The 20724-nt window shown below is 48.9% G+C and overlaps 1 protein-coding gene across 5 annotated transcripts; it reads left to right on the top strand.

Annotated features, from left to right (window-relative positions):
- Nucleotides 1-1667: 1667 nt before the first annotated feature.
- PLEKHA4 (pleckstrin homology domain containing A4) lies at nt 1668-20724 on the top strand. 5 transcript variants are annotated; one of them, XM_081274280.1, is made up of 21 exons: nt 1670-1951; nt 2595-2684; nt 3715-3822; nt 4598-4670; nt 4770-4870; nt 5040-5149; nt 5761-5976; nt 6298-6586; nt 7596-7670; nt 11787-11834; nt 11956-12036; nt 12198-12347; nt 13445-13543; nt 15614-15754; nt 17747-17846; nt 17913-17989; nt 18881-19042; nt 19403-19452; nt 19809-19921; nt 20270-20349; nt 20530-20724. In XM_081274280.1, the coding sequence occupies exons 2-21, from the start codon at nt 2601-2603 to the stop codon at nt 20539-20541; spliced, it is 2169 nt and encodes a 722-aa protein (XP_081130406.1). In that variant the 5' UTR covers nt 1670-1951; nt 2595-2600; the 3' UTR covers nt 20542-20724. The 5 variants fall into 5 exon arrangements, 4 of the variants coding, with proteins under 4 accessions (XP_081130404.1, XP_081130403.1, XP_081130405.1 ...); XM_081274278.1 differs by having other exon boundaries at nt 1668-2073; nt 20270-20724; XM_081274277.1 differs by having other exon boundaries at nt 1668-1951; nt 20270-20724.

A 20724-nucleotide genomic window follows, 5' to 3' on the forward strand; every position in this document is an offset into this window, starting at 1 on the left:
GTGACGTCACGTCGGCATTTCCAAGCATGGCCACGCCCCCGAACAAGCTATCTGTCAATCAAATAAATGCACGTTCCGCCTAAGCTGCAAGCAGGCGATCTGCCTCTACTCCAGCACGTGCTTTCCCACCGCAATTTAACCTGCAGGTGTTAGTCTAGAGTTTCCCACCTTCACATCTAGTCGAATTCCTCCACAGCCTGAGGAATTGGGGACAGGATAGTATTCCCAATTCACAGATAAGGAAACTGAGGGCTGGAAATGAAATCTTTTGCTCAAGGTGATCACAGCAGAGTCCAGATTGACTGCAAATGGGAACAAGAATGTAAGCATCATGAAGGCAGGCAACTGCTTGGCTCACTGCTTTCTTCTCAGTGGCGACAACAGTGCCTGATACATTGAAAGTGCTCCACAAAGTATGGTGAATGGCTGCTACAGCAAGAGCTCAGGCTCCTTCCCTCACAACAGACAGAAGACGACTTTCTTGAGTTTCACTGCTGCAAACTTGGGCAAAAGCTCTGCTTAGGAAACTGAAATTGTACCTGGGTGGCACTCCTTGTGGGAGGGGGAGTTCTGCTACAAGTTCAAGGTTCAGGGTTCCAATCCCCAGCCCTCTTTCCTATCTGATCCATAACCTTTGTGTGTGTGTGTGTGTGTGTGTGTGTGTGTGCGCGCGCGCGCACAGACATGTGTGAGCACGCACTAGGGATGGAACCCACCCAGGACCTTGCACATGTTAGGCCAATACTCTACCACTAAGCCACACTCCACCTCTAGTTTGTGTGTGTGTGTGTGTGTGTGTGTGTGTGTGTATATATATATATATATATATATATATATATATATATATATATATATATATTTAGGTACTGGGGATTGAAACACCCAGGAGTGCTTTATCACTGAGCTTCCAAGCCCTTTTTATTTTATTTTATTTTTTTATTATGAGACAGAGTCTCCCTAAGTTGCCTCAACTGGCCTCTCAACTTGCAATCCTCCTGCCTTAGACTCAAGTTGCTGATAGTACAGTCATATGCCACCACACCCAGCTGTTCTGGTCCACAGTCTTGCTTCTCAAAATGTGCCCAGAACCCATGTCTCCCTCCTGAAGGGGTTGTCCTCGATGAAGAACAGAATTCTCACCTGGATCTGAGGTAGAGGTTTGAAAGTGGCCGCTTGACCCTGCCCTAGCCAGAACCCAGGAATCAGGGACTTCCTCCTCTCTGGGGGAATGACCAGCCCAGACCCAGCCAATTCAAAACCCCTGGCTCATCAGAATTCAGGAGTTCTGACTCCTAACACATATTTTCAGGCACCTGGGAGTCTGGATTCCTACTGCAATTCTCCCAGGGTTTCAGGAACCTGAGCCCCCTCCCCTTGCAAGACCCAAGTCCTCTCCCTGAGGGTGCCAGTGGCTCCAGAGTACAACAAACCCACTAGGGTCCCTGAGGTTCAGGTCTTAGCTGCAAACATTTGAGGAGTCCACACCACAACCCTTAGGGGACCTAGGAGTCCGGGGGAGCAGCTCCTCCCCTCAGAAGTGGGGGCAGCTGAGCCAGGGGTCAGGCTGTGGTGGGGAGGCCAGAAGGGGCGGGGACAGCCAGGACTGGGAGGGGAGGCAGCAGCGTGGGCGGCTGGCAGAGGGAGGGAAAGACCAGCAGAGAGGAAAGAGAAACTGGGAGAGGGAGGAAGAGAGAAAGGAAGGAGGAGAACCCGATAGGGAAAGGGAGGAAACAGCAGACGTGGAGGGCGAGAGAGAGAGAGAGAGAGAGAGAGAGAGAGAGAGAGAGAGAGAGGAGGAAGAGACTGAGTGAGAGGAAGACAGAGAAAGAGCGAGAAAGGGAAAGAGAGAGAGAAAAAATTTAGGAGGAAACAGAAAAAGATTTGGACAGAAACAGAAGGATTGTGGGGGAAACTGAAAGAGTCAGCGACTGGAGAATCAGACAGACAGAAGGTAAGACTGTGGGGAGGGTCTAAAAGACGTAGAGGTGTGAGAAGGAGAGAGGAAAAAGAGGGGTATTGATTGAGAGAGAACAAGACAGAAGACAAAGAGACAAAAAGAGTGGCAGCGACCAGGTAAGGAGAGAGAGGAGGTGGGAGACAGTGACTGGGTGCCCCTCGACTTCTCTGTCCTCTCCCCCTGTCACTGGGACCCCAAAGCCGGGTAAGTTTCCTGCCTGTGCTGGGAGGGGCTGCCCAGTGCACATTCCCAGGAATGTGCACTGGGCTTGGGGAGCTGGTCCGGATGGTTTGGACTGGTGTAGGAGACAGGTAGCAGGAAGGAGGCAGAGAATGGGGTCCCTAAGCACAGAGAGGGTCACATTCCTGGCCAGAGCTCAGTGGGCAGGAATAAAGGAACCCCTATTCTCTGACTGGGCTGCAGACAGCTGCCCCCTCCTCGCAGCTGCCAGTGCCGCCCACCTCTCTTGGCATTGCTCTTGGTATGCAATCCCGGGCCATGGTCTCCCCCAGCCCCCCAATCTCAAAACAACAGGCTCTTTCTCCTCAGCCTCCTCCGACCTCCAAGCCCCTGACCCTGTCTCTGTCCCTAGCTGGGTCAGCTGCCGAGACACAGCCCCTTTCTCTCTCTCCCCAAGTCCTTGATGGAGGAGGGGCGACCTCGGAGCAGCCTCAGCCTGGCCAGCAGCGTCTCTACCATCTCTTCCCGCAGCAGCTTGAGCACCCAGGTCTGAGCTTCCCAGTGGGGATGGGGAAGAAGGTGGGGGTCTGGGCTGCCTGTCTCCTTTCCTAGCCCTGGGTTCTGTACCACCTTAGGGATTCCAGTGGTTAAGGACAAGGATCCTTAGCCATGGGTATGCGAGACCTGGAAAGGTCCTACATTGCCCACCAGCTGCAGCTGAGAATGTGAAGACACTTCCAACTCTTGTCCCCACCCCTCCTATTTTCCTAATTCTAAGCCAGAGAGCAATTTCACCATCCACCCCAGGCCCCACTAGGAACTGAGGTATAATAGCTACTCTTGATGAGGACTGGGGATTTCTACCCAATTTACCCATGAAACCCAGTAAGGAAAGACCCTTCTCTGACAATAAGATCCCCTGGATGCTCTCACCCAAGATGCTCTCACTCCAAATAATGCCAGCCAGTGAGGACCCCATTTCCTTTTCCTTCTGCCATATCCAGTTTCCCATATTCAGAGCCCAGAGATTTGATCCTAGCCTTGGTCAGCACCACTTCCAGGGAGGGGTGCCCTGCAACAATCTGGCTATAAATGCTTGTGTATCAGGAAAGGTGACCCCCAACTGAGCAGACTGGAAGGATTTGGAGCCTCCTCTTTACCTTGGACTTCATTGCTGAGGGATGTCATTCTCTGACATAACAGCATTCTTCCACCTTTAATTCACCAGGGACTCAGCATGGAAATTCCTCCTGCTTATGGGGACCTTATAGTTAATAGTCCCAGTTCAGATCCCAAAGGTTCACATCCCTGACTCTGGTGGCCAAGGGCATGCTCTTCTTGACAGTGGGCCCTTGGTTCCCAAATTCCTGTGCCACAGCCTCTTCCCTCTTCCTTGCCTCTGAACACCTCCCTCCCATCAAGAGTGTCTCAACTCTGCACTATGAACACCCGCCAATTCTGACCTCCCAGCTCACCCCTCCTTGAGCTGATTTCTAAGGGCAGTGGAGTGAGGCCCTAGGGTTGCCCATTTCATACCATCCTGAGACCTATTCATTCTGTCCCTCTTCTCTCCTTAGAAGCCCACTCGGGCAGTAAACAAGGTCCATGCCTTTGGGAAGAGGAACAATGCACTCCAAAGGGATCCCAACCTGCCCGTGCACATCCGGGGCTGGCTTCATAAACAGGTAGCATCAGTGTGTGAAGAAAAAAGGATACTGGGGGCTGTATACCTGGTTACAAATGCAAATGATCAGGTTTCACCCCAGCTCTGCTGAATCAGGATCTGGGCTGGGACCCAGGAATCTGTTTTTGAACATTCTTTTCTGGTCCTCAGGTTTGAAACTCCCTGAAAACTAGTAAAGTAGGGTAAGGAAAATGAGCTTTATGCTAAGTGGGATGGTAAGTTGATTTTGAAAAGGGAACTCACATGATCTGGTTCAGAATTTTACAAGATCATGCTGGAGTCTGTGGAATAGGTTGATGGGGAGAAGGGCCTGAGGTTGGAGCCTGTGGAATGGTTCAGGGAGAGGCGATGAGAAGACACAGTGCCACCTTCCTAGCCTCTCTATGTCTTAGGCTTCAAAATAATTGGACCAAGTCTCTAAATATAAAGCCCCTGCCCCCATGAGATGAGGTATACCGTCTCATCCAAACCTCCCTAAAACTCCTCAATCCCCAACTGACAGATGAAAAAACGTGAAGGTCCTGGGGGAAAAGACTAGTGTAAAGGGATAATGTGAAACTGGGGGAGCTTAGAGTCCAACACAGATCCAGCAGTGTGAACACGGCCTCCAGCTCTCCATCTAAATCTATTACATTAAACTTGCATCTCTGTCCCTCCCCTCTCTTTGTGTCTCTGTCCCCTTCTCAGTTCTCTCTGAGTCTCTGTCTCTGTGGTCAGTGTCCACCTACTTTCTCCTTTCTCTCTACCCACGGCCTTTCTCCCATCTCTCTCCGCAGGATAGCTCCGGACTACGGCTTTGGAAACGTCGCTGGTTCGTCCTCTCTGGCCATTGCCTCTTCTATTACAAGGGTCAGTGCGCCAGCTGGAAGGCCCTTTCCCACCCGTGCTTCCCTCTAGCCCTTGGCCTCCTGATCCATGTGATCCTTGACTCTAGCCCTCTCATTGCAGACAGCCGCGAGGAGAGTGTCCTGGGCAGTGTCCTGCTCCCCAGCTACAGTATTAGGCCAGATGGGCCCGGAGCACTCCGAGGGCGGCGCTTCACCTTCACGGTGAGTCCGCCCATCCTCCATGATTACTAGTTGATAGGAACAGGAGGCATGGGGTTGGACATACACTGGAGCATGCTTACTGGACTTGAAAGGTCCTGCCCAGGGTCCCTGGCATCCTCCTTTTTTTGACAGCCCGGGGGTCTGGGTTCCAAGCCTTCTCCTCCCACAGGCAGAGCATCCGGGCATGAGGACCTACGTCCTGGCGGCTGACACTTTAGAAGACCTGCGGGGCTGGCTGCGGGCCTTGGGCCGGGCCTCCCGCGCGGAAGGGGATGATTGGTGAGTGGAGGTCCAGCCTACATCCCTGTCTAATCATCCTCCATGGGCCTGCCGCATGAATGTCTAATCACTAGCCTTCCATCTAAGGCTTCACCTTTCAGGCCCAGCCTCCAGGGAATTTAGGGTTCTTCCAATCAGCAAACGGCTTTTCTCCTAGTCTCCGCCCACAATCTTGCCACGCCCTGCCCCTCCCAGTTGACCCTCCAATCAGGGGATCTAGTAGACATTCTCAGCTCCGCCCCACGAATTATCTGCACCTCTCTCTGATGGACTCCTTCAGAAGTCTCGGTTCTCTGAGGCTAACACCTAAACCATATCAGCGAAAAGACAAGGCCAGATATTTTTAAAATGTCAGGTTGTCTCTTAGGCCCGGACCCAGCCTGTCCCAACGCTTAGGCCGGACACGTGACTCCCTGGACCTGTTGCCTGAATGGGCTCGGTGGCCCGGTACAGGTCACTTCTATTTTAGGGACCTCAGTTTCCTCACCTGCAAAGGGGGGACACTGGTTTATAGTGCACAGTTCCCGTTTTGGGGTGGGTTGCTGTGAAAAGAGAATTGGGCTGTAATGAGGTTCAAAGAAGTAATGTTTCTTTCTGTGCCCATTCGCCAGTGGGCGACCCAGGACACCCGCAAGTCCCCAGCGTGGGGAGGGCCCTGGCGGCCCCGGGGGTCCTCCGGAGGTGAGCAGAGGGGAAGAGGGGCGCATCTCAGAATCACCAGAGATGGCTCGGTTCTCTAGAGGTCATGGCCGACCTGGGCTGCTCACTCCCAGCCCCACAGCCGACCTCCAGTCTGGACCCCGGATTCGGCGGACTAGGAGTCCCGAGTGAGTAGGACTGAGCTACGAGGGGGCGTGGCTTAATGGAAGGGCGGGGCCGGAACAGGTTAGGGGCGTGGCTTGTCACTTGGTACTGGAGTGGCGGTGAGTTGCTGGGGTTCCTGGGAGTCACAACCCGTCGGGAAGAAGTTTTAAGGAGAAGTTGTCAAGGAGAAATTGTTCAGGATCTGCCCAATGCAGGAGGGTTGGACTCTAGAGGGAGAGTGAGACAGTGAGGGGCGATGACCTTGAGGCTGTCTTGAAGAGTGGGGCGGACAGGGGAGGGGGTGTGGGTCCAGTAGAGTGCTCCCGCATTCTCTTCCCCCACAGCCTGTTCACGCCCCTGTCTCGCCCGCCCTCCCCTCTGAGCCTTCCGCGTCCCCGCTCTGCTCCTGCGCGGCGACCCCCTCCCTCCTCGGGAGACGCAGCGCTCCCTGCCCGACCTCACACCCCCTTGAGTCGCATCGATGTCAGGCCTCCTCTGGATTGGGGCCCCCAGCGACAGACTCTATCACGTCCCCCCACTCCTCGCCGAGGACCCTCCTCCGACGCTGGCGGAGGAAAGCCCCCCAGGAGTCCCCAGCACTGGAGTCAAGAACCTAGACCACGGAGAGGAGAGGTGAGGGTTGGGGACTATAACTCCCATCAGGCCTCACAGCCCCTCCCGGACTCCAGGCCATGTCCCTTGGGTATAATGGGAATTGTACTCCATAATAGCAGGACCAAGCTGTGAGGAGGGAGAGTGGACTCCCGTCTCCCATCATACCTCACAACGGTCCTTCTTCCTGATCTCAGGTCTTTGCTCCTTAAGTACTAGGGAGTTTGTAGTCCAGAATACTCTGCCAGGCCTGTAATCCCAGCGATTTGGGAAGCTGAGGCAGGAGGATCTCAAATTTGAGGCCAGCCTCAGCAATTTAATTTAGTGAGGCCCTAAACAACTTAGGGAGATGCTGTCTCAAAAATAAAAAAATAAATAAAAAAGGCTGGGGTTATAGCTCAGTGAAAATTCTGGACATACCCTCTTGACTTTTGTTGCTAAGATATGCCACTTTGGGGCTGGGGATGTGGCTCAAGCAGTAGCGCGCTCGCCTGGCATGCGTGCGGCCCAGGTTCGATCCTCAGCACCACATACAAACAAAAATGTTGTGTCCGCTGAGAACTAAAATAAATAAATAAATAAATTCTCTCTCTCTCTCCCCCTCTCCTCTCTCTTTAAAAAAAAAAAAAAAGATAGGCCACTTTTTTTTTTTCCATACTAGTGTTTGAACCCAGGGATGCTCTACCACTGAGCTACACCTCCAGCCCTTTCAGCCCCCCCCCACCTTTTTAGTTGTAGTTGAGCACAATACCCTTATTTTATTTATTTATTTTTATGTGGTGCAGAGGATCAAACCCAGGACCTTGCACATGCTAGGTGAGCGCTCTGCTGCTCAGCCACAACCCCAGCCCAACCTTCCAGCCCCTTTTATTTTTATTTTAAAATAGGATCTTGGTAAATTGCCCAGGCTGACCTGGGATTTTCAGTCCTTATGCCCCAGCCTGTGGAATCACTGGACTGACAAGGAGGTGCCCCCCAGCCTGACAGATACGGCAATTTCTAAATATCTCTATTTCAATATTCTTCCCAGGCCCCATCTGGCTCCTCCACCTATCTCCAGCTCCCCCCAAGACCCCCTGGAACCCGGGCCTCTATGGTTTTACTGGTAGGTATCTTGGGGCACCTGAATCTACCAGAGCCCTGTCCCTTGCCTTCTTTGCCATAAGGAATGTCACCTCCTGAAGCTGTAGCAAGCTGTGTGGGAAAACAACTAAATTTGTTTTCTCACTGGTCTGGAGGCAGAAACCTGAGAAGTCAAGGTGTCCAGCTTATTCAGGGCCCTGCTTCCTCTTGCCTCTCTCCTGGTATCTCATGCTGCCCCAAACCCCTTCTGTTCTTGGACTACATCCCCCCAGTGTCTGCCTCCGTCATCATGTGGCTATCTTCCTGTGTGGTAGTCTGCGTTTCTTTTTGAAGTTCTGGGGATTGAACCCAGGGCCTCCCCAGGCAAGGCAGGTGCTCTATCCCCAAGCTACATCTTTAGCCCTTGTCTGTGTCTATCTCCTTGTGTGAGGATACCAGACATCATTGGAACTTACATCAAAGAACAAAATTACAACAGTTTAGCAATCTTAGTGACTTTAATTGTTTATTTATTCATTGGTACCAGGGATTGAACCCGTGGGTACTTAACCACTGGGCCACATCCCCAGTCTTTTAAATTTTCTTTTTTGAGACAAGGTCTTATAAGTTGCTGAGGCCAGGCTTTAACTTGTAATTCTCCTGCGTAAGCCTCCGGAGTTGCTAGGATTACTGGCATGTGTCATTTCCCCAAGTCCATGACTTGGAATTTTAATGTGAGAGACTCCATTTTGGTTTCAGCCTCATCTCAGGGCCCAGTGGAGGAGCCTTGTTCAAAACAAAGGCCTCCTATAATTTTTATTCAACACTTACATCTGGAAACACCCTATTCACAAATAAGGTCACATTCTCAGGTTCCCAGGGTTAGGACTTGTACATATCTTTGGGTCCCCCACACCCTCTGCCCCTGGTACTGCAAATTAAACCCAGAGGTGCTCTACCACTGAGCTACATCCCCAGTCTTTTGGTGTTTTATTTATTTATTTATTTTTAAATTTTGAGACAGAGTCTCCCTGAGTTGTTAGAGCCTCACTAAGTTGCTGAGGCTGGCTTTGAATTCATGATCCTCCTGTCTCAGCCTCCTCAGCCCCTGGGATTCTTAGTCTTTTTTTTTTTTTTTTTTTTTTACCTTTATTTTATTTACTTATTTTTATGTGGTGCTAAGGATCAAACTTAGTGTCTCACAGTGCTAGGCAAGCGCATTACCACTGAGCCACAAATGCAGCCCCTCCCAGTCTTTTAAAATTTTATATACATATTTTTTTTTTATTTTTTTGTACCAGTTATTGAACTCAGGGGCATTCAACTACTGAGCCACATCCCAGCCCTATTTTGTATTTTATTTAGAGACAGGGTCTCACTGAGTTGCTTAGCGCTTTGCTTTTCCTGAGGCTGGCTTTAACCTCTGCCTCAGCCTCCTGATCCTCTAGGATTACAGGCATGCACCACCCCATTAAGAATTTCTTAAGTAACAGGTCCAGGCAGAGCTGCACAGATTTGAGGCACTGCTGTCCCCTTCTTTGCCCCAGTAGCATAGATGACATCTTTTCTGCCAGCAAGACTGAGGTATTGGTGTGGGCATCGTGTCCAGTGGGGAGGATATTTAGCAGTCAAGCTGTAGTTGAGGCCAGCTCTCGTCTGGGTCTGGGTACAGCGGAGTCCCTAGCTCTGGGACCTTTGCAAAGCTTCTTGTAGACCATGAGCAGCCCTGCTCCTCGGCCAGGAATGAAGCCTGATGTCTGGTCTTCTGCTCTTCTGTGGCACTTGGGGCAGGGTTGGGAAGTGAATGAGGGCAGTAGCACAGCTTGGGGGCCCAAGCCTGTGCCTTATTGTGGCTTTGGGGGACAAACCCTAAAGTGAAATTTAGCAAAGTCAGGGTTCTGGGTTTTCGGGGTCTAGGAGTCACTCCCCAGCAACGAGGCACGTTGTGTCTGGATGCAGTTGCTCAGGAAGAGCATTCTGGAGTAACAGGCCCTGTTGAGATAGGAGTCCAAGTGCATTCCTGGCCCCCAGGAAGCCAGCTTTTGTGGAACCTTGGATCTAAGGATCCATTTTTTTGTCATTGACTCATGAAGCCACCTTTGTCATCTGTACATGGATTGTTGTCTGTTAATTCTGCCCCATTGGTCCATTTATTTGCTTTGGTGACAACCCCAAATCTCCATCTTCCTCATTAAAAAATATCTTTAGAGCCTTATCATATAGATCACAACCCCAGGAAAGCCCATGTTCATTACTGGGTTTCTCAGAACTCCCAACTGGTATTTTTGTTGGGGTTATGCTGAATTTATAAATAGATTAGGGAGGACCCATCTTCTTCATAATAGTGAAGGTCACAGATAAGGGAGTGTTCATTCAGATAATCTGTTCATTCAGATAATCATCAGGATCTTTTATTCAAGTTTTAAAGTGTCCAGCAGAGAGATCCTGTGTCATCTCACTTAGGGTAATTTCTCAATTCTTGGTAATTGTTTTTAAAAAGTCATTTTATTTATATAATTTTTTTATTGTGGGAAAAAATGCAAATAAAATTGACCAATTCACTACTTTTGTTTATTTTGAATTTTAATTTTTTTTTCAAAGTGCTGGAATTGAACCCAGGGGCAATTAATCACTAAGCCATATCCCCAGTCCTTTTTTATATTATATTTAGAGACAGGGTCTTGCTAAGGTGCTTAGGGCCTCACTAAGTTGGTGAGGCTGGCTTTGAACTCACAATCTTCCTGCCTCAGCCCTCTGAGCTGCTGGGATTGCCGGCATGCCCCACTGTGCCCAGCCACTCCTTCTTTTTTAAAGTTGAACAACAGTCGATTGCATGTGTATATACACCACATTGAGTCTTCCATCCATCCACTGATGGACACTTGGTTTGCTTCTATCTTTTAGCTGTTATGAGTCATGTGAAATGAACCTAAGTGTGCAAATATCTCTTCAAGGTCCTGCTTTGAATTCTTCTGGTTATTTTTATACCTATTAAATGATCCCTTATTTTGCTAGACACTTTGTACTTGCTGAGTTACAGCAAATGTTATGGGTTTTTTCAGCTTCGACTCACGTCCAGCAGCATTGCTGAGTTCTCTTTCTTTCCCAGTCACGTCTCAATTCTCTTGGTTCCTTTGGGTAAATGAGCATTTCATCTGTAGATGATGAAGATTCTTTCTCCTTCCTCTCCTCACTTCTCCTTTTATTTCCCTTTCCTTTTCTGATAGCATCAGCCAGGATCTTTGATACTATGTTAAACTGTAGCACTACTAATGAGACCTTTGTTTTATTCTCAGTCATATAGAAAACATCTAAAATTTCTCTATTAAAAGACAAAAAATAGGGCTGGGGTTGTGGCTCAGAGGTAGAGCGCTTGCCTAGCATGCATGAGGCCCTGGGTTCAATCCTCAACATCACATAAAAATGAAAGTATTGTGTCCATCTACAACTTAAAAAAAAATAGCACCTGTCTTCAAGGTGTCACTTGTAGTCTTGGGGTTGCATAGGAAAGGAACAAGGCAAGGTTGGGACAGTCTCTGTGAGCCAGTGGCCAGTGGTCTGCTTGAACATGATGTCAGCATCAGCATAGCTCATAGGGAGCTTTGTCAGAGATAAGAAAGTTTTGGGGGTTTAGTTTTGACTCTTATCACAAGATCTTTTTCTACTAGACCTGGACTTGGTGGTGACTCAGAGAAAGAAAAAAATCAGAAAGACAAGTTGGAGTTAGTTAGGTTGATAATGGGCCCTCCTTCAGATTTGGGGCAATGATTGAAGACTCTGAGGTGCCATTTTGGTTGTCTGGAATAGGTAGTTGACAGCCTGTTGATTATGATGTCTTTGTAAATCTTGGAAATATCCAAATTACTCTTACTTTGGTTATGTACAGAGTTCAAGTTGAAGGTAGTGAAAGGAGGCAGATGCAACATGGAGGCACAGATGCCAAGCTTTTATCCTGTTTTTGGTTACTTGTTGGTCTTTTGGCCCAAGTGAAGAATCAGTGCTTTTAGGAAAAACAGGCTTTAAGCTCCTGTTAAAAGATTTGCTAAAGCTTAGCAGCAAGCTAACAGAAGAGGGGTGTCTGTTGGTGGAGACACGTCTTGGCATGGGGTTGAGTTACCTTAAGGACTTGCCTTTGACCCTTGACTTTTCTTCTTCTTAGCCAGGTCCCCCCTTGGACTCAAACTTCCACCAAAGCCTGGAGACAGATGTAAGTTCTCCTGATCCAACCCCTGCTGAGTTCCTTGAGTTATACAGAGAATGTTCTAGATAGTTTGTGGAGTGGGAGAGGCAGACAGGACACATAAAGAGTCCCTTTTCTCTTTTTCCAGACTCTCTTGACCAAGTTGTGTGGGCAGGACCGGCTCCTGAGGAGGCTGCAGGAGGACATAGACCAGAGGCAGGAGGAGAAGGTGCCGGCGGGGCAGGGGCCTCTGACTGGCCTCTTCAACTGCCCTTACCACTTTCTGACTGGGAGCCAGGATGCTGTTAGATGGCGAGGATTTGGGGGGATGCCTCTCACTCTGGGGCCAGGTGTGGCTTCCCAGGTCTGACCACCTTCCCCTCTCTACAGGAGCAGCTAGAGGCCGCCCTGGAGTTGACCCGGCAGCAGTTGGGTCAGGCAGGCAGGGAGGCTGTGGGCCCTGGGAAGGCCTGGGGTCGCCAGCGCCTGCTGCAGGACCGGCTGGTCAGTGTGAGAGCTGCCCTTTGTCACCTGACCCAGGTGAGCGTGGGGAAAGGGGTACTCCTCCCTACCAGGAGGCCCAGAACTGTGCAGGCGGTTACCAGAGAATGTGAGGGCTCACAGGCACATAATTCTTGAGAATTCCATCACCCCAACTTTAAACCAGTGATCTTGATCATTGTAAAGGGCAAAGGGCAAGCAGCCAGCAACAGAAGAACTTAATTTAGCAGCTTAAGGGGGTGACTTTTTTTTTTTTAATGTTGAGGATTGAATCTGGAGTCTCCATCACAGAGCTGATTTTGATATAGTTTCCTGGCATTAGGTGAGCTGCCTCCCACAGGGGTTTTGTGACCTTAGAAAAGCTATGAAACCCTCTGGACTTTAGTTACCTCCTATGTCAACTCTAGAATGATAAAAATATTATTTACTGGGCCGGGGACATAGCTCTGTAGCAGAGCCGTTGTCTAGCCTTGTGAGGCCCTGGGTTCCATCCTCTGCACTTACTTCATAGAGTCATTGTGAGGATTACATTAACTTATGTAAATGAATGCACATTTAACACTTAGTAAAGTACCTGGTACTTGGCAAGCAATATTTAAGTGTTAGCTATAATTATTATTAGTTGTAAACAATAGAGAAACATTTTTAAATATTTAAATATCTCTAAAGTGGAGGCAAAAATAGTACTGCCTCACAGGAATGAAAGGGGTGCATACTGAGCATGCTCTATACGTGTTAGTCATTATTATTATTATTATTATTACTATCATTATTATTATTGGCTAGGAGTTTTCTGCTGCCCCATGAGCATAGGTGTTGTGGTCTTGACTGTCTCAGGAATCCATTAGATCTGTAGATTCCACCATGCTAAGAGAGTGCACTAGTAACTCAGGAATCCAGAAAACACTGGTTTTTGGTCTACACTAGCAGCTCATTGAAATTGCAGGATCCATATAGACTCTGGGGTTCCTGGTAGTCCAAGAGGTAAGGCCCATGGGGATTGTGGTCCTTCTGACCCCAGAGCCCCCGGGGCCCAGGCCTCCGTTCCTCCTCCTCCTCCTCCTCAACTGGGGAAAATGGGGAAAGATCTGGCGGGTGGGGATGCTAACCTTGTCTCTCCCTTTCTGGAACCTGAGGAGCGAGAGCGGGTCTGGGACACGTACAGTGGTCTGGAGCAGGAACTGGGCACCTTAAGAGAGACCCTCGAATACCTGCTGCACCTCGGGTCTCCCCAGGTACCTCCCCTCCTACCCCCTAAACACCACTCTCCCCTCCAAGATCTGCCGCAAACCCTTTCATCATTTAAGCACCGCCCCCCCCCTCCGTCCAGAGTCCAAGCCCCGCCCCAACCCTCCAGTCTAAGCCCCTTATTGTAGTTAAAACCGGTTTTCAGATTCCGATCCAGTCCCCTCTCTGGTTCTAAATCTCTCCTCTCCTGTGGAAGCCCCGCCCCTCTGCCAAAACACCACCCTCAGCCCCGTCTCCCTCTGGCAAGTTCATGTCTGGCACCCTGCTTCTTGAATGTGGCGGTTAAATTTATCCTATGGAGTTTCCAATTCTAAACCCAACCCCTTAATTTAAGCCCTGCTTCTAAAAATATAAGCCCCAACGCTTCGCCTCAGACTCATTTCTTTATTCTCTGACTATGCACTCAGCTATAATTAATACATTTTTAGTTAAAAACATCGACTTATTGTATTAAATGCGTTCTCATAGATTTGCTCCACCCTCTTCACGCTAAGCCCCTCCCATCTCATCCTAAAACCCGCCCCTTACCTCTTCTCCTGCCCACTGGAGTTAAATCTGGCTCAGCACCAGCAATATATAAAAGAACAATACATGACTTCCAAGCTGCATTTATTACAGGAATAGAAGGGTAGTTGAACCTTTGAAAATCACTCTGTATATTTTGCCACACTGAACAAAACAAAGGAGAAAAACCACATGATCATCTTCATAAAATCTGGAAAATATTTATCAGAGTTCCCCCCGCTACTCATAACAGAAGCTCTCACTAAAATAGGAACAGAAGGAAACTTATCTGATCTAATAAGAGACATGTATGTCGACCTGCATGGCCCACCCTGGGGAGGCAGAGGCAGGAGCATGCCAAATGCAAGGCCAGCCTTGGCAACTTAGTGAGACCCTAAGCAATTTAGCAAGTCCCTTGCCTCAAAATAAAAAAGGCCTGGGGATATGGTTCAGTGGTAAAGTGCCCCTGGGTTCGATTCCCAGTATCAAAAAATAAACAGAGGGTGGCTGCTCCAGAGGCTGAGGCAGGAGGATCATGGTTCAAAGCCAGCCTCAGCAACTTAGCCAGGTGCAAAACAACTCAGTGAGACCCTGTCTCTAAATAAAATTCAAAAAAGGGCTGGGATGTGGCTCAGTGATTAAGTGCCCCTGAGTTCAATCCCTGGCACCAAAAAATAAATAAATAATGAACAAGAAAAATATAGTAAAAGAGTATTTTATTTTCAGATGATATGATATGTCTATAAATAGGTCACTAAAATAAAAGGTTAATGTGCAAAAATCATTGTCTTTTTATTTACTCATGCCAAACAATTATAAAAGGAATGTTGAAAACAGGAGTTCAAAATAACATGAAAAAATTGAATACCTAAGAATAAATCTAGTGAAAGATATGCAAGGCATCTACTTTGAAAACCACAAAACATAATTAAGAAAAAGCAAAGGTCTATAGAAATAGAGAGATTTACCATGTTCATGGATAGGAAAGACACTAGTATGAACATGTGGTGTCTCTTTCCCCAATGGGGATCTACAATCCTGGTACAAATTTGGAAGGTTTCTCTGTGCAGATTGATAAACTGGTCCTAAATTGTATCTGAAAGAACAGAAGGCTAGGAATAGCCAAGACAATCTCCAAGAACAAAGCTCAAGGACCAACACAACTGTTATGTCAAGTCTGAGGATAAAGTAATAGTTAATAAGATGATTCATGTTGCATCACCACTAGATTAGAAAAATACACCATAGGACTAGAATCAGGTGTTCAGAAACAGACTTCCATATATTTATGGCATCTATTCAGGATAGAAGCAGTACTGCAGAGCAGTACAGAAAGACAATCCTCTCTATTAAATTGGATTTCCATATGTCAAGAGCTTTGTAATGTTTTGAACAACCAATAATAAATGTAAAAAAATTGGATTTCCATACTGGGAGGAGGGACCTGATTGCATAAACATGGCCAAGCTGCTTTCACACTCTCACATTCCCATCAGCTGTAACCCTCCTTGCATTTTCCCAACTTGGAGTAACTAATCCTTTCCATCCCCCAGGACAGAGCATCAGCTCAGCAGCAGCTGTGGATGGTAGAAGACACGCTGGCTGGTTTGGGTAGCCCTCAGAAACCACTCCCCCACGCTGAGCCTGACTCCCCATCCCCTGCACTCCAAGGCGAGGAGTCCTCAGAGAGGGAGGTGAGACTCCGCTTCTGTCTCCTATGTCCCTGGTCCAACCTGTTCCCCCAACCACCTCTTTTCTTCTCCCTTGGTCACTTAACGAACTTCAGGCAGATACCTTAAACTCTGAGAGCCCTTCTTTCCTTGTTTGTTATATAGATGCCCCTGGGTATCTGCAGGGTTAGTTCCAGGATCCCTTGTGGAGACCAAAATCTTTCAGTGCTCTAGCCCCTTGTAGAAAATGATGTGGTATTTGCATATGATGTATGCACATCCTCCTATGTAGTTAAAACCATCTCCAGGTGACTTACAATACCTAAGACATATAAATGTTATGTGGATAGTTACATATTGTGACAAAGCATTGTCACTGAGCCACATCCTCAGCCTTTTTTTTTTTTAATACTTTTTAGTTGTCAATGGACCTTTATTTTATTTATTTGTACATGGTGCTAAGAATCGAACCCAGTGCCTTACACATGCTAGACAAGTGCTCTACCACGGAGCCACAACACCAGCCCATCCCCAGCCCTTTTATTTTTTATTTTGAAAGAGGGTTCATTAAGTTGCTGAGGCTGGCCTTGAACTTGCAATCCTCCTGTCTTAGCCTCCCAAGTGCCTGGGATTACAGGCATGAGGAAAGACATTTGTTAAAAAGGATTTACTAGGGGCTGGGATGTGGCTCAAGCAGTAGCACGCTCGCCTGGCATGTGTGCAGCCCGGGTTCGATCCTCAGCACCACATACAAACAAAGATGTTGTGTCCGCCGAGGACTAAAATATAAATATTAAAAAAATTCTCTCTCTCTCTCTCTCTCTCTCACCTCTCTTAAAAAAAAAAGGATTTACTAGGACTGAGGTTGAGGCTCAATGGCTCAATGGTAGAGCACTTGCCTAGCAAGTGTAAGGCACTGGGTTTGATCCTCGTACCACATAAAAATAAATAAATAAAGGTATTGTATTCATTTACAACTTTAAAAAGTAAAAAAAATAAAAAAGCACTTACTAGACACCACTAATCTTAATCCTCAAGGTGGAGAGACTTGGCCCCCCAGAAGCCGGGACAATTATTGTCATAGCTGGGTTAGAGCGACTGACTTTCAGACCATGAATCCAGAAGACCTGGGTTCAGAACCCAGCTCTACTCTCTTTGAGATACTGGGCACGGTGGCACATGCCTGTAATCCCAGCAGCTCAGGAGGCTGAGGCAGGAGGATTGAGAGTTCAAAGCTGGAACGAGGCACTAAGTGACTCAGTGAGACCCTGTCTTTTAATAAAATACAGAAAGGGGCTGGGGGTATGGCTCAGTGGTAGAGCACTTGCTGCCGCAGTCTTGGCTGGGCACAGAATCACGAGCCACCACACAGCTTTGTAGATTCAAACAGCAATTCTTTATTCCCGAACTCACACTGGCCTCCACACACGTTCTGGGGCAATCCCAGTTCTCCTGCCACCCAATTCACCTACTTCACGAGGCTTTTTTTTCCCATAATACTCTCTGAATCTCACACGAGAACTCAACGGGAGCTCAGGCAGCAGGAACGCCCTATTTCCAGCAGCAATAATCCTCAACATGAACTTCCCTAAAACCCAAGGTCTTAAACTGGGAACGCCCTAAACCCAAGGACCGGGATACTATACTTCCTCAACTGCAGGATACACCCTAATCCTGGATCCACCCTCGTCCTTGAGTAGGGTCACCTTTCTCAAACACACATGCAATGTCAACAGCGAAATTAACATGGGGTACGCTGGCAAGGAAATTTCGATGCGTCATTCCTACTTGGTAATGGCCCTCAGCAACTTGCCTAGCATGTGTGAGGTACTGGGTTCAATTCTCAGCATCACATATAAATAAATAAAGGTCCATTGACAACTTTAAAAAATTACAAAAAAGGGCTGGGGATGTAGCTCAGTGGTTGAGTGCCCCTGAATTCAATCCCAGTACCAAAAAAAAAAAAAAATAATAATGATGACAATAATAATTATTCTCCTTTTCTGATCCCTCCAGAGTTTGCCTGAGTCCTTGGAACTGAGCTCCCCTCGGTCCCCTGAGGCTGACTGGGGGCGGCCCCCTGGAGGTGACAGAGACCTTGCCAGCCCTCGCTCAGGTGAGCATCCTGCTGGAGTGGGAGTTTCCTTGTGTTCTAACCTCACCAAGTCCCTTGTCCTGCCAGGTCTTGGATCTCCAAGGGTCTCCCGGGCTTCTAGTCCTGAGGGTCGCCGCCCCACTTCTCCGCAACTGGGAACCAAGGTAGGCCATATATGGGCCCCCCTTAGGTCTGCCTTGTCACTCTGTGATCTAACGACCACAGACTCCCAAATCCTGGGGAAACAGCTGGGAGAGGAGAATCTCAAAGCCACACTCAAAGCAGAAAGCACATGATTTATTCAGAGCATTGGGACCAAATTTGTCTCTACCACTCCTAAGCTGTGTGGCTTTAGGTCAGATTAAACTTCTCTGTGCCTCTATTTTTCATCTGTAAAATGAAGCTAATTGCAATTTCTGCCACCTAGAGGATTAAAAGAGATGAATGTCTCTAAAGGGCTGAAAATAGCAAGTTCTTTATTCATTCATCTGTTCGTTCCTTCACCAAATATTTCTATATTTGCTGGGATGGAAACCAGGGTATGTACATGTTTAGCAAAGGCTCTATCACTGAACACAGCCCATTCCCTCTGGTTTTGAGAACAAAAGAAACATAGAGGTCAAGAAAGCATCATTAAATCCTGAGATTGTCCCAAAATAATCTTGACAATTCAGTTGCCAGAGTTCAGAGAAGCAACTCAAGTCCCATGGACTAGAAAGGGAAGAAGCTTGATGTGTCTGGGACACCCCCTGCTGGGGCTTTGGGCTTCCATAGGGCAGGAGATGGAGCATATATGGGCCCCCTTAGGTCTGCCTTGTAACCCTATGAGAGGTGGGTGGGGGCTAGGCCACACAGGGCCTCAAAAGCCTTTGCTGGCTGTATGGGTGCCACAGGAGGCTTGAGCAGGGGAGAGAGAGTGTCATCTCTGGGTGTAGAAAGACCCCTCTAAGTGCTGTGGTGAACTTACTGGCAAAGGTCAGACCACAGGCCAGGAGGTCAGGAAGAAGAAGGAGGAGGCCCAAGGTTGGGGCATAGGGTACTTCTCCTCTCCCCAGGTCCCCACAACCCGGCCACGGATGAGTGCTCAGGAACAGCTGGAGCGTATTCGCAGGAACCAGGAGTGTGGACGGCCTCTCCCACGCTCCACCTCCCCGGGGCTGCTCACTCTAGGGAGGACACTGTCCCCAGCCAGACGCCAGGCGGACCTGGAGCAAAAGGTGAGTGGCCTAGGTTAGGGGGTGAGGGGTGGGGTAGTAAAGAGACTTTTTTTTTTTTTTGAGTACTAGGGATTGAACCCAGGGGCAATTTACCACTGAGCAATATCCCCAGCCCTTTTTAAAATATTTTACTTAGAGACAGTGTCTCACTAAGTTGCTTAGGGCCTTGATAAACTGCTGAGGCTGGCTTTGAACTTGTGATCCTCCTGCCTCGGCCTTTTGAGCTGCTGGGATTACAGGCGCGCACCACCACATCAAGCCCATCGGATTTCATAACCTCTTCGTGCTTCCTCTACTTCAGCCTCAAAATGAGAAGTGGGGTTTCCAGGCCAGGAATCTAATGCCACAATTCCTTTCCAGTCTGTCCTAGGAGCTGCAAAATGGCTGAGAAGCTCAGGGTCCTGGAGTAGGTAAGGAACTAGAGGGTGGATGAAGGGAACGGGAAATCTGTTTGCAAAAGGGGAGGTGAGTAGCACTGTCATGAGAGTCTTCTGAGTACTGAATTGCAAGTGGCAAAACTTTTAGAGCCTCTTGAGTTTCTGGGGCATCTGAAACAACACAGGAAGCCCTGGATACACAATGAGAACTGCAGTTTCAAGAAGTCTCTTGGCGGTATCAAACCCAATTCCTGTAAAATTGATTGGACTAAACATCCCATAATACACCGGGGTTGTGTGGAAAGTTCTTTGGGGACATGTATTATGGACTGCAACTCCCAGAACAGGCGCCCCCACCATACCTGCTCCCCATCTTCTCTTTCGTCTAGTCCTAGGAACACTACCCCTTACTTGCCAACTTCCGAAGGCCACCGGGAGCGGGTCCTTAGCCTCTCCCAAGCCCTGGCCACTGAGGCGTCGCAGTGGCACAGAATGATGACAGGTGAGGGATGGCGGATCTGGACTCCTGGGTTTTAGGGAAGGGTGAGCTTGAGGCACGGGCTCTTAGGCTCTGTGAGAGGTGGGGGGGCTCTGGGAATTCTTAGTCGTGGCAAGAATTGGAAGTTCCAAATCCCAGGCAAGAGGGACCAGGATGAGGGCATTAGGGAGAGGGGAGATGGAGGCTGGGGGGATGGCACCTGAAATAGCCTGAGGGTCAAACTCCCTGGTCTGAGAGAGGAGGGCTGTGGCGGGGACTCTGGGTTTGAGGGAGGAAAGCTGAGTCCTTGTCTCTTGGGTCTGAGAGAGGGGGACTAAGTCCCAAAGTTTGCCATGCTCATCCCCCACGCAGCCTCTCCAGATGGAAATGTGGACTCCCGAGGAGAGCCTCTCCCCCCGGCGCCGCCGCCTCCTTCGGACCCCACACTCCAGGTGACCTCTCACCCAAGATGCTCTCCGATGGCTAATTCCGATTCCGCGGGATTCTCGCGCGGTGGTAGTGGGCGTGGTGGAGGCCCCGCCCACTGGGAGCCCACGTGGGACTCCGGGAACGCCCCTCCCGCCCAGACTCAAGAGGAGGGGGCGTGGCCACTGAGGGTCACGTTGCTCCAGTCCAGCTTCTGACCCGCTCAAATGCGACAGCCAATCGGAGAGTGGGGGCGTGGCCTTGAGGACCAGCGGGAGAGCTGGACTGCGTCGGAACCTGGGGGCGTGACCTGGTCCCCACCTGGAAGGGGCGTGGCTTTACGGCCAACCTTTGATTTTCCCCAACAATGTCCAAATTTGCATTAAAACTTTGAACTTTTA

Source organism: Spermophilus citellus (assembly GCF_964194105.1).
Source record: "Spermophilus citellus genome assembly, chromosome: 18".
Classification (NCBI taxonomy): Eukaryota; Metazoa; Chordata; class Mammalia; order Rodentia; family Sciuridae; genus Spermophilus; species Spermophilus citellus.